General features: G+C 53.3%; 1 protein-coding gene across 5 annotated transcripts in view; it reads right to left on the bottom strand.

Moving 5' to 3' along the window:
• CDH23 (cadherin related 23) overlaps window positions 1–26921 on the bottom strand; it is a 395682-nt gene that overhangs the window by 222948 nt on the left and 145813 nt on the right. For all 5 annotated transcript variants that reach the window (XM_046026731.1, XM_046026733.1, XM_046026732.1 and 2 more), the window contains exons 7-8: window positions 7370–7564; window positions 3695–3823 (exon numbers count right to left, since the gene is read on the bottom strand). In XM_046026731.1, the coding sequence (XP_045882687.1) occupies window positions 3695–3823; window positions 7370–7564 (324 nt within the window). The remainder of the gene's footprint in view (window positions 1–3694; window positions 3824–7369; window positions 7565–26921) is intronic.

The following is a 26921-nucleotide window of genomic DNA, read 5'->3' as shown; positions in this document are numbered from 1 at the left end:
GATGAAGGCTTTCTCTGACAATGCCCATGGGTGCTGTGCCAATTTCAGCGCATTCGGACTCCTGAGCACCCCGGATTCATAATCTGTACCCTGGAGTTAAGGTGTCTTTGTGGGTATTGGAGAGAGAGAAACCGCTAACAGCCAGGGGGAGAGCGAGCACTGGTTAAGCACCTACTGTGTGCCAAGCATTGTGCTGGGCACCTAGCATAGGTCCTCACAAGCCCCAACACTGGGCAGTGCGGGAGGAAACAGGCTCAGAGGATTCCAGAACCCGCTTCAAGTCCTAAGGCGTGGTGAGTGGGAGGGGCGAGGGGGACTGGGGGGAGTGGAGGTCTGTGTTGGGGTGGGTCTGGGGGATTCCACTGCGCTGCCCAGGAGGTATGTCAAAGACAAGGGTGAGTGAGGGGTGCAAGGTGGCTCCAGCCTCTGAGGTTTGGGTGCTGGTGGGGAAGTCCAGTAGAAGGAGTTTGTGTCTCCCCTCTGAGGCTGGCCTTTTCCAGAGCAGGGTCGGGGGGCGAGCAGGGGGGAAGCCCAGGAGAGGAGCTGGAGCTATAACCCACGGGGTCCTGGGCCTCAGGGATCCCAGCCCACCACTCTCTCTGGAACCGCCTTCCCCATTTCCGTGACAGGATTAAGGACTTGAAAGGTGGACAGCAGTTGGCTTCGGGAGTGGGAGGCGCCTGTGGGGGGAGGGGACTTCCGACAAGAGCTGCCACAGCAGATTCTGAGGCAGAAAATCCTATTTCTCAGTCCTTAATTCCAGTCAATTCCAGTCAAAGGGCTGATAGGCATCAGCTGGCAGTAATTTGTGCAGTTTATCCGCTCTTTTCACCTTCTACCGGTCCTTCACTGACGGGCAGGCCGACATGCCGCTGCTCGAGTGAGGAAATGAAAATTTGATGCAATAATCCCAAATAAGAAGGATTTTATTAGGTAATATATACACTTTAGATGAGGCATGCGGGCCTGATACACTGATAGAGAGAGGCATACATGCTGGCAGCCGCAGATAAAGAGGCGGGGCGAGGCAGAGTGGGCCAGGGGCCAACCTGAGGCCCCAGGCCAGCAGCGGCCAGGCTGGGAGTGGGGATGCCTGGGTCCTTGAGGGCGAGGAGGCTGAACAGGCCACGCAGGGCTCCTCGGCCCTGGCTGGCCTGGGAAGTACCGAGTTAAGTCAGGGTTCCACACTGTAAAGCGACATGCAGGGCCCGGATCAAGGCATGGAAACCGATTAGAAGCCTGGAAAAATCAGGCTTGGGGTGGGCATAAGGGAACTGGCCTGCAGCGGAAAAAGCTGTGCTGGAGACACGGAGATGGGAGCCTCCTTTCAAGTGCGGGAACAGGGAGGAGAAGCAGAGCTGTGTGCATGGGAGATGATTCTGTGGGCACCTTGGGGGAGTCTGAAACCTCCCACTTACCTCCTTGTCTGGCTCCCCTGAGACCCTGCATGACCCAAGTGGTGGGGCTCAGACCTGCCCCCGGGAGCTCCCGAGGCATTGGCTGTAGTGGCCTCACAGCACCCAAGGGACAAGCATGGCTTGCTGGGGTCTCTAACGGGGCATGCGGATCTCCATTCCTTACAACCCACAGGCAATGGAGGCCCCGTGGCAGACATTACCAGCCCGTTTCCCAATGAGGCAGTGGTCCTCAGTGTGTGGGATTTGGCCAAAGCGAGTTCAGGGACCTGCTCTGAGTTTCTCTGGCTACGTGGCCACCAGAATGTCCTCACTTCAATCAACAAGTTAGCTTTGAGCACCTTCTCTGCACTCAGCCCTAGGCCCGACATCCTGGGAGACTGGGTCCCAGAGACTCAGGCACCTTGATTACCAGGAGTTCCAAAATGACCCCCTCGCACACTGGGAGCATTCAAGTGCAACAATAATTCAGTAGTAAATTACGCAACCCAGGGAGAGTCCGCTCTGCCAGAGCCAAGGGGAAAGCAATGGCTGGCTATGTCCGTGGGCCAGTCAGGATGAAGCCAGGGGGAGAAATTCTAAGAAGGGCGACCAGCAAGTTGGGAACCAACAGATGGGTGGATTTTGGACTGGTGACAGGAGCAGGCATAGGGGTGATGAAGATGGTAGGATGGTGAGAGGCCTGGTCTGACCAGGGCACTGTTCGTTTGATCGTTCATTCATTCATTTGTTCATTCATTCATTCCACACACACACCCTTAGCACCCCTGATGTGCTATGCCCACAGCAGACCCCACTCCTGCTGAACTATGCTTCTGGTCCAGCAGGGAAACAGAGGCCGAGCAAGCTGTCCAAGGATGCTGAGAACTAAGAAAGGGATGTCCAGGGGCCCAGGCCGTTGGCAGGGCCCAACTCCTCTGAAAGGGCAGGGAAGGCCTGCCTGGGCTGAGAAGATAGGGGCGCAGCAAAGAGATTTTGGAAGGAGATAGACTTTAGTCTCAAAAGCTAGAGGTCCTACTGTCCACCAACCACTAAGAAAAAGCAGGTTAGGGTGGGGGGCATCGAGATGTCCCCCTCCACTGGAAATGCAGCTTCAGAGCCCTGCAACGGGAGACCAAAGAGCATCCTGCTTGTTAGCTCCTCTAGCCCACACCCGGCCCCACACCCCCGGGGACCGAAGCAGAGTGCTTTGAGGATGCCATGCTCAGGATGGACCATAGTCTCCAAACTGGAGGTCGGCCTTCTCTGGCCTGTGGTGGCCTATGCGTTCTGCACCCTGGCCAAAGGAAGCCTGTGTCTCACTCATACTGATTCTGCGAGCCCGTGCAGATGTGCAGGTGGGCCCCTAACGCCCGCATGTTCAGCTGGGTGCCCTACTTGCCTCTCAGTGTTGTGCATCTAAGCATACTGAGTTCTCTCAAAAGGGAGGGTGCTTCCCCCCACCAAGAGCGGCCCCCCAAACTGCATGTCCAGAGGAGCCAGCTTTTCTTAATTTAGCAGCCCCGTGTACGTGCTTTATTCTAGTTTGCACAGAAGCATGGATGGCTCTGAGGCAAGGGCTGGGTGAGCCCAGCTGCACACCCCCGGCCCCTGCCAAGGGAGCAGCAACACGTTTGGTCCCCAGAGACCCCCAGTCACAGCTGATTGGACCAGAGGCAGACACAGGGCCCAAGCGCAGCCAATTTATAGCCTAACTGGAGATCTGTGACCTTGTGACCTGGCACAAAATCAGGATCCCAACCAATCAGATGCCTCTTTGGGAAGCGTGGGCCTGGAGAAATCCAGAGACGGAGCTGTTAGAGGGGCAGCTGGAGCTGTGTGCTCTCACAGAAGGGCCAAGTCTGAGGGGACCAGGGAGTGGAGGACAAACGGCCGCCATCTTGGGCAGCGCTCCTGGGCTGAGAGAGGCAGACCGACCCGTGGGGAATGTGGCTGAGCCGAGTCCACATCTGCTCTCCAGACCAGGCTGGTTCCACAGGCATCCCTGTCACCCCACAGCAATCTCTCTGAACTGCTCCCCTTAGTTTACACTAGTAAGTCTTTGTGTTTTTGCCTCTTGGAGCCCTCTGGGGATGAAGGGAGAGGGTGAGGACATGGGGCATGGTGGTAAAGTATGAAGAGGGCCTCGGGCTTTCACTGGGCTAAGACACCCAACATGGACATGCACAGGGATTGAGGGGAGTAAGAAATGCCAAGGAAGAGCCTGTCCGGCCAAACAGGGCCCCCGTCCCTAATAGAAGCTCAGAGGGAAGTCCCACGAGGGCCAGAGAGCGTCTTACCGGAGGAGAATGCTCATAGATGTTAGTGCTGTAAGGCAGGTTGATGAAGACGGGGTCCATGTCCTGGACATCTGTGATGATGATGGCCAAGTTGGCCAGGGTGGACAGAGGCCTGGTCTTGTCTTGATCCTTAGAGGACAAAGAATATACAACCTTAGGTGGTGCCATTATTGACAGGCACACACGCGTATATACACACACACATCTGAACACACGTGACACCCATGAGTACAAACACATGTGCCCATGGATGCAAGTGCTCCTCTACTCCCATGAGAAGCACACTAGTACACAGAAGTCTGAGTACTCAGAGAACCCACAGTGACCTCTGACCTGTGCAGGAAAACATAAACAGGGGCCCCCGTGCCCAGCAGAAGGTGGCTTGTCCAAAGTCACAAAGCAGGGCTAGGGTAGAGCCAGAGCTCCTGCCCCCAGCCCAGCCTAGGCCTGATCATCCCGGACATGTCATGGGTAGGATGACTGGCCTGGGGAAACAAGACGGTGCTGTCCTTAGCAACTTCTCTTGGTTCAGGCAGAGGGCCAGTGACCCTCGCCATGCCTACTTCCTGCCACCTCTCATCCTGGGACAGCAAGGGAATGACCAACATGGGCGTTCCTCAGAAGAAAGACCCTCTGATGGCAGAGGGGGCCACTCTGAGACCTGCACCCCCCCATCAGCGACCCCCCAACCCCCGCCCCGCCACCCCCACAGGGTTTACTGGTCAAGCAACTTTTCTGGCAGAACCAGCAGGGGGAGCTCCAGGGCCTGTGACATTTGGGGGACTCCAGAAAGAAATCCCGAGAGGTCATTCGGGCCATCCCCCTGTGGCCAAGTAGTCAATGTTTAGACCCTCCTAGTCAGTTGGAAATGTAGTCTTAGGAAAGCTCGTGGAGAAAGGAAACCAGAAACCCAGCTTCGATAGCCCTAACATACACAGCCCACCACGAAGAACTGTTGAAACAGCCCTCTGCTATTGAATGATGATAGCCCCCAGGAAGAGACTCGTTGCTGAGTGCAGACTACGCACAGGCATGGGGCTACCCCTTGTTGGCTTCTGTACGTACCATGTGCCCATTATTCAGGTACATTAACAGAGGCTCAGAGAGGATATCTAGATAGGAGACTCACAGAGGTAACTTGCCCAGAGTCACACGGCTGGTAAGTATGTAGCCAGAACTCAACTCAGATCCTTCTGCGGTAAAAACCTGTCCTAACTGCTCTGATCTGGGGCCCTAACATCAGCCCGGGCCCTGACTTGCTGTGTCGCTTTGAGTAGATTTTCTTCCCTCTTGGGGTCTCAATTTCCTTCTCTGTGAGATGAAGGGGCTCAAGGCAAGGACCTCTAAGGACCCTTGGGCCTGCAGATTCTCTGATCTGGGATTTGAGGAGTGACTGCGCTCTGATTAGGTCTCCCTTGGTCTGGGGTGACCAGACTGATGCCAAGCATTTCCCCATCACAGCAAGCCTAGAGCTTCCTCCTGCCTTCCAGATACCGAAGTGCAGCAGAGCCTTTGGGAAGGGAAAGCAGGTTGTCTTAAGAGTCCTCAGGGGCAGGCCACGGAGAGGACAAGGGACTTCGGGGATGAGGAGTGGGAGCAGCAGGGTGGAGGAGAGTCTGGACACAGGAGGAGCTGCGCCGAGGGTCCACTGGGGAGACAGCTTCTTGGGCTCCAAGACAATGGAATCCATAGCCCAGTTTTGGGGACTGCCCCTGGTGTGAGAGCTCACTGTCAGGGACCTTTAGAGCAGGGAGGCCAGTGGTTCTCATTTGTCATTACTGGGCTTTGCATGTAGAAAGCTTTGTCCAGCCTGGCAGCTGTCCTCCCCATCCCACCGTCTTGGGGCCATAGCCGTCCTCCTGCCACAGATCCCTCCATCCAGCCTACCTGAGACTCTGGGGCAGGGGACAGGGAATGGCAGGGGACACACCTGGCAAGGTGACCCCACCTTGCCAGGTTTCCAGCTGTGACTCTGTGGGCCTGCAGCTCTCAGCAGCCACTCCTAGGGAAGTCTCCCTGTTTCCCCACCTGCCACCTACACTGCTCCCCATGATGCCCTGATGCCTGGCAGGAGAACCTCCTTGGCGAAATGTCCCGCAGCCAAGGGCACAGCACCAGGCCTGAGGGGGACGGAGCTTCAGGTGAAGGGCCCCTCCTGTTCAGCTGCTTGCAGGCCTGCTCGCCAGCAACATTAACAGCAATTTAACTGTATTCACCATCTCAGCTGGAGCCCGGGCCTCTTGACAGGTCCGGCCACCCAGATTCTTGCCTGCCCCTGGCTCTGGTCTCTTCCCCGCCCGCCCAAAGCCATTTTCAGGGAAGATGGAAATTACTCCACAGGGACAGATGCATAGCAAGAAAGAGAGCAAGCAAGCATCTGTGTGTTCCTGGGACCCTGCGTGTGCAAATGGAGAGCAGCTGGAGAGGCACCACGGCTGTGTGTGGGCGTGAGGCGGAGTGCAAGGGCACAGGTACGTGCAGAGAGCGGGGACCAGTTTTGCACACCTCCTTGATCCCAGAAATCTGGTTTACTAAGAGCAGGACGTGTGACCTTCCGGACAAGCTACACTTAACCAGGGGAGAAGAAAAGAATGTGAATGGCCCCCACAGTGGCCTTCCCAGGAAAAGCATATACTTCCTGGCTCCTGGGAACTCTCTATACCTTGCCCAAGCCTGGGGGAACCCCAACTTTCAAACCGGAGGACCCTTGGCCTAGTCCATGGGTCTTGCCCCAGGATCTGGGTTCTGTGACTTGCAAGAGGAGCCCCCAGAGCCGTTGGCAGTCCCCACTGCAGTGACAAGGGGCTGGAGGGAGTTGCTGGGTGTCAGGCAAATGGGTCCCGACAGGTCAAGAGGGACTCCAACAACTTGTTTCACTCTCAGCCAGAGCTTTGTAAACATAAATCAAAGGGACAAGAGGCCAGCTCTCACCCTGCAGGAGAGGAGTGCAGGGCTGGAAACCTACTCGGAGTGTGGCCTGCCTGTCCCCCAGGCCCTCACAAACAGCAGGGCACAGAGGCCAAGCAGTTGTGAGGATCTGGAAACTCAGAAACTCCTGGCCACGGGCACTGGACTGGTGTCAGACAAACTGGGTTTGCGTTCTTGTTCCCCACTACTCATTGGCTTGTGAGTCTCAACAGTGTCAGCCATAAAATGGGACAATTATTCCTCTCTCTCCTGGCTGACTAATCCTGGAAATCCCAGGACCCAGCACAGTGCTTGGCGCACATGGGAGAGCCCTCCTGTGTAAGCGTTACCACTTGGGAGCAGTGGCCAGGAGGCCCGGACCCTCTGGCGCCTACGTGTAGGGTGGTGTCCGAACACCGTTGGGTCTGAAGTTCCAGAGAACAAGGGGGCACCATGGGTGTCCTGCGGGGTTCCCAGTGCCGGCTCTAGATTGCAGTGGCTAGGTCACTGTGGCAATGACCTGAATTGTTCCCAGGCCTCAGTTTCCTCATCTGTAAAATGGGTAACTTCATATTACATAAGAGATAGGGTTGCTGTGGAGTTTAACAGAGAGGATCCATTCGAGTGCTTGGCACAGCACTCTTCCTGTTCTTATGGTGACTCTCACCAGCGTCCCTGTTACGGAGGCTTGACCAGCCGGGAAGGATGCTGATGTCATGTTGCTCTCTCCCAGGGTGGGAGGAGGCAGACTTCCGGGGCGGGACTCACCGTGGCATTGACGGTGAGTTGGTAGGCCTGCGTGGTCTCGTAGTCCAGCTCCCGGACCACCGTGACGATGCCGCGGGCGCTGTCGATGGTGAAGAACGGGGAGGGGGGCTGGAAGGAGTAGAGGACGCTGCCTCCTGCCCCCAGGTCAGGGTCCGTGGCATTCACAATGAAGATGGGTGTCCCCACCGGCGTGTTCTGGGGGTGAAGCAAAGCAAACAAAAGGGTGAGTGGTGCCTGGAACAGCTGCCTTCGTTGGTGACTATTCCCCCAAAGCCCATTAACCACGTCCCTCCAGCCAACCAGACCCGCAGCTTTGTCATTTTTATTCTAAGAGGGTTCAGAGGAATTTAAAATGCAGTATCTATTTTTTTCCCCCTTTTTTGATGGCCTCCCAGCGGCTATAACAGCACAAGTTCTAAAGATGATCTGCTCATCCTGGCGTTCTGGATGAGGGCCTTTTGGTCCCCAAATCCCTGATTCTTGGTGGTGTCGCTTCCTCTGTTGAATGCCCCTTGCTGCCCAAGCCTCAGGCCCAGGGCTGCTCTGGGGGGCACCTGGGAGTCTGCATGTTGGGAGGTTTCACGGGTGGGGAGCTGAGAAGTGTGTGCCACAGGCAGGAGGTAGGGGACCCTGAGGCTTTGCTGGGCCCCACAGAAGTTACCCGGATTTCCTGGGGTAGGGCATCCACATGCCATCCCCGGGCCACGGCCGCCTGCCACGAAAGGTCCACAAGACCCACTAGAAAGGTACCACCTCCTGGGAGTCTACCATGATTCCCTCTGCTACACACTGTCTATAGACTCCTGCCCTTTTCTGACTTGGGGGTCTCTGGTGAAATGTAACTTCCTCATGGGACTTTCCAGACTCCTAAGGCAGGTCAGCCCCTACCATGCCCCCACTCCCTGCAACCACTGTTTATACTAAGGTTCCCACCGCCCCAGGGGATTTTCATCATTCGCCTGTCTTCTGTAATGCCTTGGTCAGGGCCTGTCTTCCCTCACAGCACGTGTGCCTCACGGAAGCCACGGGGCTCTGGCTGCCTCGCCTGACACAGTGCCTGGCACATGGCAGGTGTTCAGCCACATCCTTTCTGAAGACACAAACGAGTGGCTCTGAGAGCGCTCAGCGCTTGCTCACTTCTAGCCTGACGGCTGGCTCTCATCACCGCGGCGTCCACCACAGTGCCTGGCACAGCAGCCACGCCTGCGGAATATTGGGCGAGGGAATTTTATTCATCATTTAGTGGGCTCTGGGCACACCTGGAGACAGACAATTGAATGAGGCTCTTTGCAGAGACAAAAGGGTACAATCCCTGCTCTGTTGACTGTCCTTTGAAAAGGGAGCAATGGCTCAGAGAGGTTAAGTCACTTGCCCAAGTCACACAGCTAGGCAGTGGTAGAAGAGGGCCTGGAATTCAGGGCTGACTAATTCTAAGCCAGTGATCTGACGCTTCTCTAAAATACTGATGGCAGTTCTTTCCCTGCCTCTTCTGTATGATGCTGAGCTCAACTGCCCCCTGGGGTGGGACTTCCCAGCCAGGAGTGTGGGACTAGCCCGTTAGGTTGCTGGCGGCACAGCCGATATTCCTGGCCTTGTGTTTATTCCCACTGGGATGATGACTGGGTCCCTTCCGAGACCTGCAGGGCTCCTTTCAAGGATGACAGCCACACTGCTGCCTCCTCCCCGTGCTGCTGGCCAGGACTTGGGCCCTGCGTCATCAGTTTGAGTAGCTTCTGTCACTGGGGCATGCTGGCGGCCCTTCCCTGGGACCATCTGCCTGAGGCAAGGGTGTTCTTTATAAAACTCCCAGTTGGGCTGGAAAGAGCCTCAGGAGAAGCAGGCTGTGGGTCTGCCACTGTTTCTGAGTGTGCTGACTCTCCCCCATCACTAGGCAAGTGCCAGGCTAAGGGACAGGCTCCGAACGTGTCCTCCCGCCAGCACAGAGGAAAGGAGGTAGACAGGGAGGCCTCTCCCCTCCACACCATCCATGACTCCCCAGTGCCCCTTGCATAGAACACAGGCCCTCATGGTCTAGCCCTGTCTCTTCCTTCACGCTGTATTTCCTGGCAGGCATCCCTTCTTAGCCTTTTGGCTAAGATCATGGGTAGCTTCTCTTCGTATCGGTTTAATATTTTCTGGTAGATAGAGCTAGTTGTACTTCTCAAACCCAGCAGGCTGCCTCATACCTCGGGGCTTCTGAACCTCCTTTTCCTTTGCTAGGCCTTCCCTCCTCAGCTCGGTGGCTTGGAAAACAGATGCTCTCCCTCCCTCCCTCCAGAAGAGAATCAAGTGTGCAAGGGGGCAGAGAGACAAGTGCCAGGATTTCAGGGATCGACTGACTCTATGGGAACCCTAGCCTTGCTGTGTGTCTTTGGGTTACTTAATCTCTCTGATCCTTAATGCCCGCTCTGTCCACTGAAGTTAATAATATGCCATAGGGTCATGGCATGAAGAGAAGAGAACATGAGCTCCCGAGTACAAATTTCCCTGCATATAATAAGTGCTTAGAAATGGGCAGTCAGATGTTGTCATCTTGTGCCTTCCAGAGGACTGCAGTTAAGAATGCCTTTGAGGGGAGGGCAGGCAGGTGTCAAGAAGCACTATGAATATTAATGATGGTCCTGTGCTGGGCATTCCCTGTCTGCACTCCCCCCCAAGATGCACTGAGTACCCTGCTCTGTCTCCTCCTCCCCACCCCAGGGAGACCTCAGTGGACCACATCCAGCCCCAGGCTCCTTGCAGGCTGGCTGCTGCTGGGGAACATGCTGGTACGAGCTCAGAGTTTGGGAAAGAGGCGGGAGGAGAGTTTGGGTATTACTTTTCTACTCCTTCCAGTTCCAAGCCAGCAGCCCCTCCTCCTTGGCCGCAGCCTTCAGTGGGCTCCCTAAGCCCCACTCTCCCCTCCCCTTCCCTCCTAGGGGCTGCTTCTGATCCCAGGTACCTCAACGTCCCTTAGTGCTCCCGGCCCTGCCTGCCCTCTGTCACAGTCTTTTCACTGAAATGCCTTTGTTGGAACTGAGATGAACTGTTTCCTGGGGGATTTGATGGGTGCAGGAACTTTGCAGATACACACCCTTGAGCCACCAGGTGCACAGCCCTAAAGTCTAAGCTCCCCTGGTGCCGTGCTCAGGGGAGCCAGCCCCCAGCCCCAACGAGCCACCATGACGGCATGGGTCTTGAGGAAATCTCCACAAGTCTCTTGGCTAAACTACGGTTCTCCCACTTCCTCCTGCCCTCTCTAGATCCTATATACGCATCACCCGCGTGCACATGGGAGTCAAACCCGCATCCCAGAACAAAACATTCCAACGGGACCTGGGGTGTCTGCCATAAGAGGGAAGGACATGTCCCGATTTCATAGCAGCCAGCCCCTGGGGGTAGGGGAGCTCGACAGCATGTCAGAGCACACCCCACAAGTAGCCAGTGCCCAGAGGAGAGGGATGGCTCCCGTGAGAATGTCAGCTCACCGGCCCCCTGCCTCGGGGAGGAGGGGACATTTCACCCAAGCATACCTCATGGTCCGGGGCAAAGGCTCTCCGGGCAACTGACCAGACGATTTAAAAGCAAGATTCGAGAAGACAGGGGAAAAGGGGGAAAAGAAGGAACGGTCCGGTGTCTGACCTTCTTAGATTATGTTTCATGCCCTGCAGTGAAAACCCATTTAATTTCTGCATAACTTAGAAAAGGTTTTAAACGGGCCTGGCAGAGAGCCATTCGTATACTTAGAAGGGACAAGCCATTGGAGAGAAAAGAATGCTGACTTCCTGCATTTCAGGTTCTGGGCGCCTATCAGGGATATGCTCTATCAGGGATATGGGGGGGCGGCATTCATCAGCACCTACACTTGGGGGGCCTCTCCGAGCACCCAGTTGCTGCTTCATGCAAATGTGCAGATGTGCCCCTTTAAAGGTCTACACCTTTCCCACAAGCAGATTTCCCCATGGGGCCAGGTGCAGCTGGGCTTCGGAGTATACAGCAGGCAGTAAAACTTGGTGGCTCAGAGCAACTTCCTAAGTGTGACTCCGAGCCTTTCCACATACTGGCTGGAGACCTCAAGCATATGCTGCTGAACTGACTCTTTCGGCCTCAGTTTCCCTGTGCAAAGGAAAATGTAAAAATGGAACAGTTCACAGTACCTACCCCCAGGGTTGTGAGAAAGAATTACGCAAGACAAAGTGTGGAGGGAAAAAAAAGCTTCTCGCTGAGCCAGGCAAGGCAATATTGAGAAATACTCAATAAATGGTCGTTGCAATTATTATTATGGTAATAAAATACCATCACAAGCAGCGTGAGATGAGCTCTATTTAAAGGGGGGTATTAAAAACAGCCAATCAATCTCTTTATCATGAACGTAGACCAATGGGCATTTTAAAATTCAGAAAGAGACCATCTCTGTTGATGAGTTCATGGCTGCTGCAGACTGGTTCGAGGTAGGAGAACTTGGGGAGACCCTCCCCAGGGGGACTTGAGGGCCCCGGAGTGGAGGGCAGGGGTCTGAGGAAGGCGTGGGAGGGGCTCCTGGAGGCAGCTCCTGATCATGGGGGCCAGGCCTGATCCTGCACAACTCGGGGATGTGTTGAGTGTAGGAGCAGAAAGGAGCCTTGGGGATTATCCAGTCCTGTCTCCCCGGATTACTGATGGTACAAGTGAGGGCTGCGCCTGGCTCTCGGTCTCTCAGGTGGTGAATGACAGAGCCACGACAACAAATATAGCACTTTATTCACGCCACCCAGAGAAGCTAACCACTGCCTCCCTGCCCACACTTTCCCCAAGTAAAGATGCTCTTTATAAACCCACAGTTCTGCTTAAGGGAATGGATCTAGGCAGCCAAGTTTGTACCCAGTGCCTTCAGACCTAGGGCACATCTGATTGGTCCAGGTGTAACCACGTGACATAAATAGGCCAATCAGCCTGTTCAATCCATTTTCTGCAGAACCCGAAAAAGAAGGTTCTTGCTATCTGGTTAGGACTGGAGTGGGCACCGTGACAAGCCCAGCACCACACAGAAGCCAACATTTACAGGGCGGCGGAGAAGCCACGGGTGGGCCGAGAAAGCCCAGCTGCAGTGATGGTAATGGAGCCCAGTGAGGGAGAAAAGCAGAGACATGTGCCTTTCAGAGCCTCCCCTGCCCTGGTCTTCGCAGACCCTGCCTGGACTTCACTTCCCGTCCCTGGCTGTGGCACAGGGACTGCATCTGGGCTCTCCTTCCTATGGCTACACCCTTTGGCTTACACTGTGCTCTATGGGTCTTGGCTCCTTCCTCCCCCATGGTACCTCCAGAATGCATCCAGCCCCAGGCAAGGGGCTCCCAGCCTCCTCATTCCTGCAGCTCCGCCCCAGGCTCAGCCTGACTCTTGCCTGCCAGGATTCTATCCTTTTAATGCCCAGGCTGGGCCACAGAAAGCAAAGCTCCCTACCACTGCTCCTAGGCTGCTGGGGGCAAGAAAGGTAATAAGGGGAAGAAGAATAAAACAGCCTAGATGAATGAATGCTGGCTCCCTCTCTTTTTAAAGTGTCCCCAGATACTCCTTTTAACATGCAAATCCAGTCAGGTCACTGCAGTGATCAGCGTGAATGTGGGGGTGGCAGGGGAGGGCAGGGGACAGCTTGGTCACTGGCTTGACACTATCGGCCAAGACAGGCCTGGAAGAGAGATCCCCTACAAAGCCAGGCTTTGCCCACCTGGAGGCAAGGAGACCAGGGGGAAGGGACCCCTCTGGTGTCTAGGCTTGGGGTTTGGGGTCTACAGATCCATTACCAGGCTGGGCCTGGGCTGCATGGCCAAAAGGCCCATTTCAGCTGAGGTGGGCTGCCTCATTCTAGGGCAACTTCTCCCCACAAGCTGATGGTAGAAACTGGTTCTGAGTCCAGTTTCTTGTTGAAAAGGAGCAGCTAGTCTCTGGAAGGAAAGGTTCCAGGCCTCTTGGCTGGCTTCTCTGCCCCAGTTCTGCTCCCAGCACCCCTTCCCCCATGGCCACTCCCCGCTTGCCCCATCCTGCCCACTCCCCCAGAGCTTCTGAGCCCTTACATGGGAAATCTCTCCAAATGTCCCTCCCAGGCCTCCTGGGAGGCAGGGAATAGTGTTTAGGGATCAACCCCTGCAAAATCCTGGAGGGCCAGGAGGATCCTCTTAGCAGGAGCCCTGCTCCAGGCAGGGCGCAGACAGGGCAGGCCCCTGCCTCTTCCAGTTTCCATTTAAGCTCCACATCACTTCTGATGGACCTGCTGTAAATGGGCCACCCTGTGCAATTCAGAGACAAATAAATCTTTTTGCTACTCCTGGGGTGACAAGGGAATAGACTCTGGGAAAGTTCTGCTGTGCAAGGGATCTTGTTCGTTAATAATAATGATAAATAGCTCACTTCTCACATGCAGTGTGAGTTACATTACACTCCAGGCTTCTACAGAGGAGGCTCGGGGTGCTCACTGGAACGGTGGGGGTACAGGCAAAAGGGAGGAAGAGGGCTCGGGCAGGCAGAGAGGTGGAGAAGGAGGGTAAGGAAGGGGGTGGGGGAGGGAGAAGGTGACCAGGGACAAAGGAAGATAGGAGGGGGTGGTGAAAGGGCAGAACTGGGGAGCAGAGGGCGATAGAGATGAGCTGGAGAGCAATCCCAGGAAGAGAGAGGGAAGGAAAGAGGGAGGAAGGAACTGGAAGGAAGAGGAAGCAGCACTGCAGAGGGAAAGTTGTGAAGAAAGGAAAAGAAGTATAAAAGTTCCAAGTGCCTAGAGAAAGGAAGATAGGAGAGAGAGGAGAAGCCCCTCATCCCCGCTCATCTTCACGGCGTATGCTCGTCAATTCGATTTATTCCGTATCCTCGACCAAACCTCCGCAACAAGCCTACCATTTCCACTATAGGTGCCATCTCTAAAGGCGTTATTAATATTTATGGAATGCTTGCTGGATGCCGCCACAGTCTTTAATATCTTATTATAAAGCCTGTTATAAAATGCATTAGTAATAAATTCCTGACAGATGGAGTTCTGACAAGGTGCAGGCGTCTCGGTGGATCTGAGCTGGGAACAGACGCTCCTGGAACGTGCATGTGCTGCTCAGAGGCTGGGCTGCTGGGTGCCCCCTGCCCCAGGTGGGGTGGGGGCAGGGGAGGGGCCTTGATTCTCCACTCTCATGCCTGGGGGGGGTCAACAAATCTTATCTCATCACCTCCTTTTCCCAGGACAGGTGAGAGGGGTGCGGGGTGGGGGGTGGGGATGGGAATGAAAGCTCAGAGAAATGAAGCAACCTGTCCCACCTCACACAGCTTGTAAGTAAGTGGCGGAATTAGGATTCAAGTTTGGGTCACCTCTGTGTCCCCAGACTCAGGGACCCCAGAGAGGTCGGTGGACAGTGGGTAGAGGGCCCCTGCTCAGGCATGGCCAATTCATTCACTGTCCTCTGTGGAATGGCAGGGGGTGACGTGGGAACCGAAGACCGAGGGCTCTAGGTAGTCTGTGTTAGAAAAGGGAGAGCTGATGGGGAGATTCAGCTCCCTAAAAAGTTCAGAAGGAAGAAGGTATCTCAAAGTTTTCACACTTCCATTGGGAATCAGGATATGGGCTCCCACTGTGCCAAGAAGTCAAGTCAGATATAAAGACCTTTCTGACAAGGCGGCTCCTGGGGCAGTGGGGGGGGGGGGGGCACCTGTGTTTGTTTTCATTGAATGCCAAAGCAGGTGCCGGTTCACTGGTGACTCTGGAGGCAGGGGCCTATGGGGTCTTGGGGAGGGCGTCATCCCAGATGTAAGGGTTTAGAGGTTTCATGGCATTCCAGCATAGGGAGGAGGAGAAATGGGGTCTGTGGGAGACGTGGGCTATATTTATTTCTCCAAGAGGCAAGAAAGAGAGACCAGGCTCCAGCTGAGAGCAGGTCCAAAGAAAACAACAGTGCTCTGAGAGGAACCTGGAGAGGTAAGTGCCCGCCAGGCCTTGATGGCTGTCTCAGGTGGCCCCATTTGGTCAGGGAGGGGCCCACCAGCTTGTGCACAAATGCATGTGTACAGCACACTCTCCAGCATCAGCCTCTGCAGAGGAGTCGGGAAGAGATCATTTCACAGCATCTCTTCTCTCCATCAGCGTCTGCTCTCTCTCAGATGATGTGCGCAAGACTCCAAAATGTGCTAGGTCTGCTCTGAGAGCCAGGCAGGATGCCGGGTGGAGGCACCAGCTCTGGTAGGCAGAAGGAGCCCCAAAGGGCTGAGCTCTGAGTCCCATATACCCTGACATGACTCGAGTACTTTCCCAGCTATCCCACTCCTTGGAGCCAGCTCAGTGCTTACCAACCACTGAGTCCCTCCCTCCTTCTTGGCCTCCAGCTGTGTACTGCCCCTTTTGAATCCCAGGAAGACACTCTTCAAAGTGCTGACCTAAGGCCCCTACTGACTTCCCCATGTCTGCAAAGGTCTTTGTCTACCAGAGTAATCTTGGACTTGCCCCTCTCTCTTGCCCCCCATTCTTTATCAGAATGTCAATTCTTCCTTCCATATTCCCCAAATTCTCCCTTTTCTCTTTGTTATTTACCTTGGCCACCTCTGTGGTGACACCTATGTCACTTGCACATAGAAGGGATTCAATAAATATTTTAACAGAATCGGGACTTCCCGTTCAATGTGGGAGATTGAACACATTCATTTATTTCTGTTTTTGTTCAAACCCCTCACCAAAATGACAATATGAAAATTAAAAATGCATAGATCCACAAGGACAAAAAGAACAGGAGAGGAGGCAACTGGAAACAGATGGAACTGAGATTGCCTTAGGAAAGAGGGACAAATGAAAGCTCAGGCTGGGGACTCAGAACCCTGGAAAATCTCAGGAGCTGGAGATACCAAGTGAGGCCAAAACTGGGACGACCAACTGCAAATCTTTAAAGAGTAGTCAGACTCCCAAGTGCCTTCCCAATTTGTGCAGATGACAAGAGGTTTACTTTCTCGAGGGGCCATGTTAGTTGGGCTCTGGACTCAGGCTGGGAGCTAGATAAGGCACTGAAAATAGAGAGGTTAAATGAAAATCTGCATCTCTGCTTCATTCCCATCCCCAATCAGGCCTCTAGCCAGTCAGTCTCTTGGAGACTGACAGCAGGCAGGAGACAGGGAAACTGGCCCAAGAGAAAGATGAACACAAATGTTAACATGGTAGAGTTCTTGCAAAGTAACAGCTAGATCTTCACCTAATCACCCCATAGTGAAGTCCACTGGTCATCCTGCGCTCCATCCTGCCCTGCCGTAACACACATAGCAGGCTTCTAGGCGGCTAAATGTCAATTCACTCTCAAATTAAATAGGCAACTAAGGGTCAGGAAACATTTGAGAAGAGCGTCTAATGTGAAAGACAGGGATGGGGGTGGGGTGGAGCAGTGGGAAGGAATAACAAAAATAAGTATCTTTGACATCCTTAGTGAGACAAGGCAGAGCCTCTTTGAAATAAAAACTTTCCAAGAGGAAGAGACAGTCGAAATAACAAACCTAATAGAAGAGTTGGAAGATAAAGAAATTTCTCCAAAAGTAAGGACAAAACTCAAAGAGATGGAGAAAGGGGGAGAAAAATAAGAAAATCAGAGAAGCAACACACAACAGAGATCCAACACCCAACTAATAGGGGTTCCAGAGAGAGAAAAAAGGGTAAGTGAAGGAGAGGGAATTATTTGAGAGGTGAGGTAAGAAAATCTCCCAGATCTGAAGGACATGTTTCTGGATTGAAAGAAGCCTCTGTGTGTTCAGAGGAGAGACCCACACTGAGTCATAAAACTATGCAGTTTCCAAACATTGAGTCTTAAAAAAAAATATTAAGACACTTTCAGAGAGAAAACAAAAGGCTACCCTCAAAGGGTCAGGGATCAAAATGGCATAGAAGTTTTTAACAGTAACACTATAGGCAAAGGAGAAATGACTTTGCATTATGAGGGAAACGATTTCAATCCAGAATTCTATACCCAGCCAAACTATCAACAAATAGGCATCCAGAACAAATACATTTTTCAATCAGAGTGAAAAAAAATGCCCATGAATCCCTTTTCAGGAAATTACTGAAGGGTGTTCTCCCACCAACATGAGGATGTAAACCAAGAGGAAAATATGGGAACCATGAAGAGAGAGACAAAGAAATTCACTGGTGATTCCACTATTCCCTGCTCCATGCCCACTCCATACAGGCCTCTTCAGCGACTCAGCCTCCAGAAAAGCAGGCAAGCCAGAGCACAGCCAGTCTGGGTGGGAACAGGAGGATGGACTCTCCAAGGAGAATGTTGCCATGAGAAATACAAACTGATTAAAAAAATCGGTATACTTTTAATAGATGAAGAGGACGTACTTGATTATGTTTGAATATTTAGAATAAGTGATAGCTTCACAGAACTCTAAGCAAACAAATAGAAAGGTGGTAATTATTAATTCTAGAAAAAACAAAAAAGGAATTATAATTAAAGTACGTGATGTGGCAGAGCTTGAATGATATTTACATAATCACAGTGCTGTGTACACCAAATGCTGTGTGAGCTGTGGTTAAGTTGGGAGGATGGGTGGAGCATGTGACGAGGGTGGGTGTGTGTGCATGGGCAGCAAAGGTGAGGTCAAGGGTAGGGTAGAAGTGCCATTCTCATCCTTCAGAGCTAGAAGTCAATGTGTAAAGCTACAATGCCTAAAATGGAAAATGGATATGCATGCAAAAAAAATGAGAAGATAACTATCAGCAATTGGAAGAGGTTGTCTAGGGCTGGGGATCAGGAATGGGAAAGGGTGAGACAGGGTATTGCTTTTTTTTGTCATAAGCGTAGCTTTGCTCTTTGACTTTTACACTCATGCAACTATGACTTTGATAAAAAATTAGTATAAAAGTGGAAAAAATGTATCTCTCTAGGGCTAGTCTACTGCAGCCCTTCCTCTCTTTTGGCCATGACCCTGTAGTTGATCCCAGAAAGTCACTTCCCTAAAGCACTGATCTCCCATCGTGTTCTCTTCCTCAAACACCACCATAGGCTCCTTTTACCTCGAAGGTAAGGTCTCCTGGACCTTGAACCTCACCAGAGCCTGACCAAAGCTTCCCTCTCTACACTCATCTTTTGTTTTCACCCCACTGAGACCTTCTGCTTTGGTCAGATTGTTCTACCTGGCAGCCCCCAGAGTGTGGGCCCACTTCTAGCCTTTGCTCATGATGCTCTGTCTTTCCCAGCCAAATTCCTCCTGATATTTTTCCCGGAAAGCAGGCATCACCATCTGGCATAGAGTGATAATGAGTGGCAGCAGAGTTCCAAGAGAGTCACCTCCCATGCCAAGTGCCACCTCCCATGAGCACCACATTCCAGGGCTGTCCATGCACCCGCCCTCCCCCAGACGCCACCCTCGACACCCTCTCACTCCTTGACCTGGTGGGGCTGGGGGAAGGAACATGGTGCAGCACAGGGCTGGATGCCTCCTGGACAGTGCTCAACTGTCCCACCAGCCCAGCAGCTTGCTGAAGGCCATGTGAAGAGAGAAGGGGACAGACAGGCCACCATGGTGGGGTGGCCCCAGTCCCCACAGCATGCAACTTTCAACACCAGGCCTTGCCACTCCCTCCCTTAGGGAACCGGCTTCTACTTCTCTCTCTGTGGTGTGGGAGGACTGACAGCAGAGGCATCCTTCCCCAACCTGAGAGTTAGGCTGACTGGCTCCTGGGAGCCTCCCAGCAGGGACTTAGAAACCAGCTTCTGGATACCAAGACACATCCCTTAGGTGATGATTACTCCCCATGCATGCTGACCTGACTGGAAAAAAAAAAAAATCCAGAAACAACACTCCTTAAGTGCTGGGTCACATTCTGGCTTGACAGTAACAATCCACGAGGCTTCCTTCTCTGTTGTCACAGAGCATTCATGCAAACATCAATGCCTCAGTTTTCCCACCTGGGAAATGGGTATAGCAAGTCCTTCCACACAGAGCTGCAGAGGACTCGGTCAAATGAGCTAACAGTGGAGTAAGTACTTTGAAAACTCAAAAAGTCAAAATAAAAATCATCTCTGCAGAAGGAGACAACTGTAAGAAAGAAAAAAAACTAGGGAAAGGTGTGATGTGACCTACAGAAGAGTCCTCTCGAAGGAGCTAGCCTAGAGTCCAGAAGCAGGCTGTCTGGGTTCCGGGACACTGTCCCTGAGCCCAGGACTACCGGGGGCTGAGTTCCAAACACAAACAGGGTTCAGCTGAGGCATGAGGTGGTCTTGAGACTTGGTAGATTCTGGAAAATGGCAATCAGTAGATGCGTGGAGTCTCCTGGTTGGTTTTTTTTTTTTTTTTTCCCAAGGTAAGAAAGACTTTTGTGGGTCTAAGGTCATAACTCACACCTACTGAAGACATCCTATATGTCAGACACTGTTTTAAACACTTTCCATGCATCATATTGTACAATCCTCATGGAAACCTTGAAGCACACACTAATACCATGACTTTTCCAGATGTCCAAGGCCGAGGGGTAATAAACAGGAATCTGGGGATTTGCACCCAGAGCCCAAGCTCTTAACCACCATGTTCTTTTATTCTCAGTGATAAGGGAGCAGAGTGTACCAGGTCTAGGAGACAGGGAGATGGTCAAGATGACCTTGAGAAACTGGGATCCTGTCATTCTGGCTAAGTACCAGGGCCTCCTGATGACATTTAAGGAGTCTGCCACAGAATGACTTAGGTCATCCAGAGGTTCCAGATTCAGAAGGTGACAGACGTCAGAAGTCACCAGGAAGGTGCTGGAAGTGGAAGAGTGAGTTATCAGGAGCTGTTGGGTTCTTTCATCCACTGATCCGAAACACATGTATCGAATAACACAGCACACGCTCACAGTCTTCATCTCTCCGACCGAAATATGGTCATGAGCAATTACATGTGGTCAGTTACAGCAAGGAGGACAAACATAATAAAGGGAGGCTTTGAAGGAGCAAAACCCTCAGGGAAGCTGCGGTTTGAGTCCCAGCTCCAGCCCTTATTTGCTGTGTGACTTCAGGGAAGTTAGGCAATGTCTCTGAACCTCAGTTTCCTTGCAATGAGATTATTGTGAGGCTTACGGGAGATACTGCATGAGGCATTCTTAGTGCAAAACAGGTGCTCAATGAGCCTTAGGCTCTGTCATAAAGTTGTTACCTCTTGGGGTGGGTGTAAGAGTCTAGGAACTAAAATGCTTTGCAAACGTTACTTCTGGTGGAGCGGTCTGGAAGGGAACAGGATGCTTCTGAAGGCTGAGGTCCTTGCTCTGCTCTCTGCAGAGACAAAAGGCCTGGATAACAGGCCAGGGAAACCTTCCTTGTGGCACGCACACCATCTGTGTCCCAGTGGAGCCCACTGGGTGTGTTGTGCCGCCAATGGTGCCCCGAGCTCTCTGTGCATAGCTCCATGGCTCACAAATGGGGCTCCATCTCGCAGCCCCCAAATTCATTTCCCTGCATGATGATGAATCACGTTAAACAAAATGAATATGCAAATCTCCTTAGGGCAGGCCTTACATCTATGGGAAGCTGAGGCTAATAAATGGATTCTGAATAAGGAGACAGCTCAAGCAATACAACTTCGGCTCATCTCTCCTCCTCCCCCCCTTCAGGCTCCACCCAACAGTGTGCCCCTTTGTCCTGAGCTGGGGCGTGCATTCTGAAGGGACGGATGAAGGAGGCAGCCGAGGCCTGGGCAAGCATGAAGAGCAGGTTAGGCCTGGTGCAGGTTTTCTGTCTTATATCTCTGACCCTGATCCCAGTGGCTACTGCTGCTGGGCAGTATGATGTGATAAGTAGAACCTGTCCCTTGGAGCCCAGGGGCTCAAAGGCTAACAGGTAGGGGTGAGGGGGGTGGGGTGCACACATGACTGCTGGGGAGCTGAGGGCTGGTGAGAGCTGGAGAGAGAGAGGGCAGTTGTGGGAACTCACGGGCCCCAGGGTTGGGGTGGTGGTGGTGTTGGGAAATGACTTCAGAGTCAAGAGGTAGAGAGAGGCTGGAATTTTGGGGGCTCCTGAGACTTGAGGGGTCACCCAGGCCAGGGCTTCGCTTCCTTGGCTGCACAGCAGGATAACTGGGGAGCTCTGAAACAAAATCAGTGCCTGGGCCCACCCAGTCTCTGGGCTTTTCCATTCCCAGAGGAATTCTCAGGTCTGGCCCGTTTGGAGCACTGCCTGCCCCAGGCACTACTCTACAGATGGGAAAGCTGAGACCCAGGGAGGGGAGGGGGGACATGATGGAGGTCACACAGATGACATTCTCCTGCTTGGGCAAGCACGGCCCAGGGAGGCCCCCCACACCCAAGGAACACACCTGAGGAGGGAGGATACCCTGCTCCGTTGTGCCTGGGAACTTTCCCATGATACGGGACCAGGAGGGCTGTAAAGGCTGGGCTGGGAAGGGATGGAGTATGTGTTCTCACAGATGTGCGGAGGTGGCTGCCCTCCGAGGGACGTGTGGGAGGAACAGGGCAGGGAATCCCATTCTTTGGCCTATGGTGCCTGGGAGACCATTGGCTGTAGGGAGCCAGAAGTCCCAGCACACAGAGCCCGCAAGAAGACCACTAGACGGACCCCAAGACAAAATGGAGACCCCGAATCCCAGAGGCATTCTGCTCTGCCCAGGGAAAGGCAGTACCAGGGAAGCCACAGCCTCCTCTGTGAAGACGAGACTTGACCAAGACCCAAACCAGCCTCCCCTTCCCCGACAGAACCCACAGGAAACAGCTCCATACACCACCCAGATGCTTCAAGTTCATGACCAACCTGGCCAGGACGTTCCAAAGGTCTCTCCCCAAGCCCCTCCTGGAATTACGAATGTGGAGTCTGATTTCTAGGGAGAAACAGAGTGCTCCCCAGCTCTGCTCCTCATGGCCCCAGGGTGCCCAGTGAAGGGCTTACCAGCTCCTAGGGCACACCGGCCTTCCCCCAGGAAGTAAGAGAGACTGAGGGTAGGAATTGCAAATGACTTTCATTAAGCAGGGGTGCTAATACCATGAATTACAAATGAAAGCCAGATGAAGAGGACCCTGGCAGCCTTACCTCCATTTGATATTAATTGGGCGACACTTTGTTTTAATGGTACATTAATTAATGCGGAATTTCGACGGAAGTCCGCGTGACACTCACATTAATACAAATGAATTCATTACCGTTGGTGTTATTACAAGAAATGACAAATAAATCTGTAACAGTGGGACCCTTCAAATAATAATCACGAATCATTAGGTTTGCCGCTCGTTTGTACTGTAGATTGCAAATATGTGTGTGTTTTCTGCTGCGAGTGTGCCTTTGCCTTTTGGCTGGGGGAGGCAGCCGGGCGGGGCTGGCTCCATCATGGGGAAAAGGGAAAGCCTCTTCCAGACTTCTCCGCATCTGCTTTGCCTCCCTTTCTTCCTCCCACCTCAACCCCCAGAGAACCCCTCTCCCCTGAGCCCTGTCCCAGGCTTAGTGACTCTGCATCAAGGGTGTGATGGGGGCTGGTCCCCTAAATCCAGCTCACCCAGTGTATACTCTCTGTCCCCAAGGAGGGGGATAGCGGGGGAAGGAATAAGAACAATGGGGCCTGGGGTGGTGGAACCTGGCTTGAGGAACAGGTGCAGCCATAAATTCATCTGTTCTCGGAGGTTCCCCATGTCAGATGGGTCTTCAAGCCTTGGAAGGTCTTGGGGACAGAATCCAGGTGCCCCATGACCAGCACTGTGTTGGAAGTGTTATCCACCTGCTTCTCTTCAGTCCTTGAGAGGTCCCAGAGGCTTTACCCCATGGTCAAAGGCACTGAATAAGTTTTGATAGCTTTGAGACTTGAGCGAGGAAGGGCCAAGCTTGGAACTCAGCTCTGCCTGGCTCCCAAGCTCCCCATACAGCAGCTCTTCCCAGGGAGAAGCTGCCACCTGCCTGGTGAGGTCAGTATGCTGGTGAGACAAGGTAGAGCCTGGATGACCCTGGCAAGCTGGTCCCTACTCTCCACTCCCCTGCTCAGGGCTTCGGGCTGTAATCTCACAACGGCCAGCAAGGGATCGATGAGCTGGGGCGACAGCTACCGTCCTGGTTGTTCCTCACAGCCTCTCAGTTCCATGAAGCTGAGGCTGGGGTCATTCTTGCTTCTAAAGGGCAATAAGAGAGGCCCCAGGAAATCACACCGCAGGGGAAGCATCAGGTGGGCCTGGGTGACTCAGCGGGGGGCGGGGGGTGTTTAAGTTCTACAAACCCTCCACACACAGGCTGCCTCATGTCTGCTCTGCACACAGGGCAGACAGTACAGAGAGATCACAGTGCTGTTCCCCAGACTCAGCCTCGGGATCACCAGCCCAGGGCTCTAAGCAGCTTCTTGCCATTGACTGGCATTGATGTGTGATTTGAGAGCTGTTTGCTATCCCTGTTTTAGAATATCTCTCCCTGGAGAACTTTAAAATAGGATCCAGTCTCTGACGGGGATGCCCAAGAAGCAGTTGGTTAAATAACCTCGTGGGGGGTCCCTCCGACCCCAAGAGTCTGGGACTCTGTGAATCAGTTGTTCCCTCCTCACCTACGTGAATCCACCAGCCAGTCTGACCTCAATGTACAACAGATTTCTGACCTTTGGCCAACAGGTTAGACAACACGGAACCCAAATCCAGCCTCTCCACCAGTGAGGCCTTGCTAATGTGGCTGCTGGCCCCTGCCCTATGACCTGCCCTCCACCCTGGCCCCAGGAGTCCTGGCTGTCGGAGGCTAACGCCACTTGGCTATTAGGTGCAGACTAGCTCGGGCCAACGGCCTACAATTAGATGTCTGGGGGACTCTAGCCCCCACGCCGGCTCACATTCACCCCCATTCACACTGGTACTGAATGAGCCAATTAATCACCTAAGATTGTTAACTGTGCTAATTATGCTCACTCTTGAAACTTGTGGAACAATTATATACTGTCTCTGCCTCATGAGCTATCAATTATATGGATTGCAGGCAGGCTGTCACTTCTCCCAAGCCAAGACAGGTGGTCTAACCAGGCTCCGAGCTGGTTTCTCAAGGAGAGCTCTCAGAAGACTTTGCCCAAGTGGAGGCAACAGCCAACAGAAGCAGCAAAGGCAGGGACCTCTCCACGGGAAGAGGCTTTGCCAGTGACTAAGGGGTCACTCAACACTGATCTTACACGAGGGTCTTCATTATACAAAACCTGTCCCCTTGTTTGCCTAGAAGAAAAGATAACCACAAAGTACTCCCTTGGGAGCCATACCGCTTCCTTCTTCCTTGTGTCTTTCACCAGGCTTGGCACAGTACCCCCAGGGATCTCCGAGAGGGCTGCACATGCACACTGGGTTTCCCTCTAGTTCCCCAGGGGCTCTATACTGCCTCTTTCCAGCCCACCTCAATGCCCATCCCACATTTTGCTGCCCCTACTTCTCAGTCTCTTGCCTGGAGGAGAGTTGGTTCCTCTGGCCAAGATCTTTGCTCAATGTAGGAAGACAAAGAAGGAAAGAAACTGTCAGGCTATCTTTATGTTACCTGGACCTTGAGACATTCCTGTCCTCCCAAGATCCCTGGACTTCAGACCACAGCCCATAGACTATTACCACCCCTACACAGACACACTCTCCCCCTCTGCCCCGAAACACTCCCCAACTGGCACCAGGATGACAGTCTGTGATGTGGCTGCCAGGGAAACATCTATTTCTTCAGGCAAGCAGCAGGCCCCAGCAGGCTGTGGCTCCCATCCCCTGAGCTCCCTCCCCCATCCTAGCCCTCCCGCTGCCCAGAGCGCTTATTTCCACACGTCAGGGCAAAAAGCACTTAGAGCCAACTGCTAAGCTCAAATCTATTCTGGCGCGGAGAAACCATGCACTCCGTCACCATGCCGCCGACAGGCTCCGGGCTGGCTGGAGTGCGGTGGTCAGGCTCTGACTGACCCCACCCCGCTGGGCCTCCCTTCTGGCTCCTGCTACTGACAGGGGTCAGATGGGCTGGCCCACTCCTTAACCCCGGCTGCAGCAGCCAAGGGACCCCCAGCCTCCCTGGAGGTCCCTAGGGCTTCTAAACAAGCCACTGCCCACTCCATGGGAATGTCACGAAGATGCTTTCAGACGCAACTGGCCCGAGAACCGACTCTAAATCTCCCCTAGAAACCACATCCCTCGCTCTGTGAATGGTAATACATTCCCTCTGCATTCAGTTGCTAAGCCAGAAACCAGAGTTCTCTGTGTAATTTCGTCTCCTAAACATCAGTCGCCCCTCTCTGTCCCTCCCATCACCAGCTCCCACCTGGACCACCGTAGCGGCCTCCTGATTGGGTCCTGCAGTGGGGACCCCCAGCCTTCCCCCTTGGGGCTAGTATGAAACATGCATCTGATTGCATGACTCATGCTCAGACAACTGTCCAGTGGCTCCCTGCTGACCTTAAGATCAATGTCAAAGAAACCTTCCGTGATCCTGTCTGGCCCGGCCCCACCCAGGTCTCCAGCCCCTCCCTTCATGCTTCAAACACAGAATGGGGGGGGCCCTCTTTCACCTCCTTAAATGAACTGGGTGCTTCTCCGCCTCTGAGCCACCTGTGTGTCCATCCACCAGAGTTCTTTCCTCATCTTCACCCCCATTAATGCCGACTCAGCCTTCACACCTCAGCCAAGTCCCATTTCCTCCAGAATTTTCTCTGACCCCCAGTCTGGCTCAGGTTTGGGCTGCATGTGTGCCCTGGGATTTTCCTGGGGGCTCTAATCTTATCTTATAATTAGGTGACCCTTCAATTACCAGGTGTTCCCTCACTTAGCCCTTTGAGGCTGGGGGTCACGTCTGGGTCTGCTCACTGCTACGTCCCCAGGGCCTGGCATGTGGCTGGCACTGAACAACACTTGCGGAATGAGAGACAGCCCAGGTACCCCTTGCCTAACACTCTCCCCATTCTCCTATCTGCTGAGACAGGAGACACCAGCTCCAGAGTCTCTCCCTTGCACCCACTCAACAAATATGGACTAAGCACCTCCGATATTTCAGACTCTGCTAGGTGATCAAGGTACATTGATCCCGTACTGTCTGGAAGGAAATCTGAGGGTGTCAGTGACAGGCGGCTGAACCTGAGTTCTGGCTCCCAGCTCTAGTACCACCTGGATCTGGCCCCTGTTGGTCTGTGCTCATGCTGTTTTCCTGCCTGAAACATTCTTCCTCGTTCACTCATTCATCCAACAAATAATTTCTGAGCACCCATTAGGTATCAAGCAGTGTTCTAGGTGCAGGGGAAATACTGGCAAACTCCTACGCATTTTCAGCCTCAGCTTCATTATCACCTCTGCCAGGAAGCCCTCCCTGATTACTGAACCTGGGTAGGGTGTCCATCCTATGAGCTGCCAGAACCCCCTCCCTGGATTGCCCCTTGCCTAGCCCATAGCAGCCATGTGATGTTTGTTCTCTGCATCGACGGATTGCCCCCATTTGTTCCACCTGTGTCCCTACGAGCTTTAAAAGGAGAGGGGGGACACTGGACAGAGGTGAAGCTGGCGGAGGCAAACACGCAGAAGGCGTGCCTGCGAGAAGGCCATGGCCACTGCTGGAGAGGACGAGGATGTGCTCTGCGGAAGGCATGAGGGAGGACAAAAGTTGGAAGGCTGGGGTTTTCCTGCCTTGAGTCAAAGAACACCATGGCC

This window comes from Meles meles, chromosome 13 (genome assembly GCF_922984935.1).
Source record: "Meles meles chromosome 13, mMelMel3.1 paternal haplotype, whole genome shotgun sequence".
In the NCBI taxonomy this organism is placed as follows: domain Eukaryota; kingdom Metazoa; phylum Chordata; class Mammalia; order Carnivora; family Mustelidae; genus Meles; species Meles meles.
This window is presented reverse-complemented; position numbering and strand designations above follow the sequence as displayed.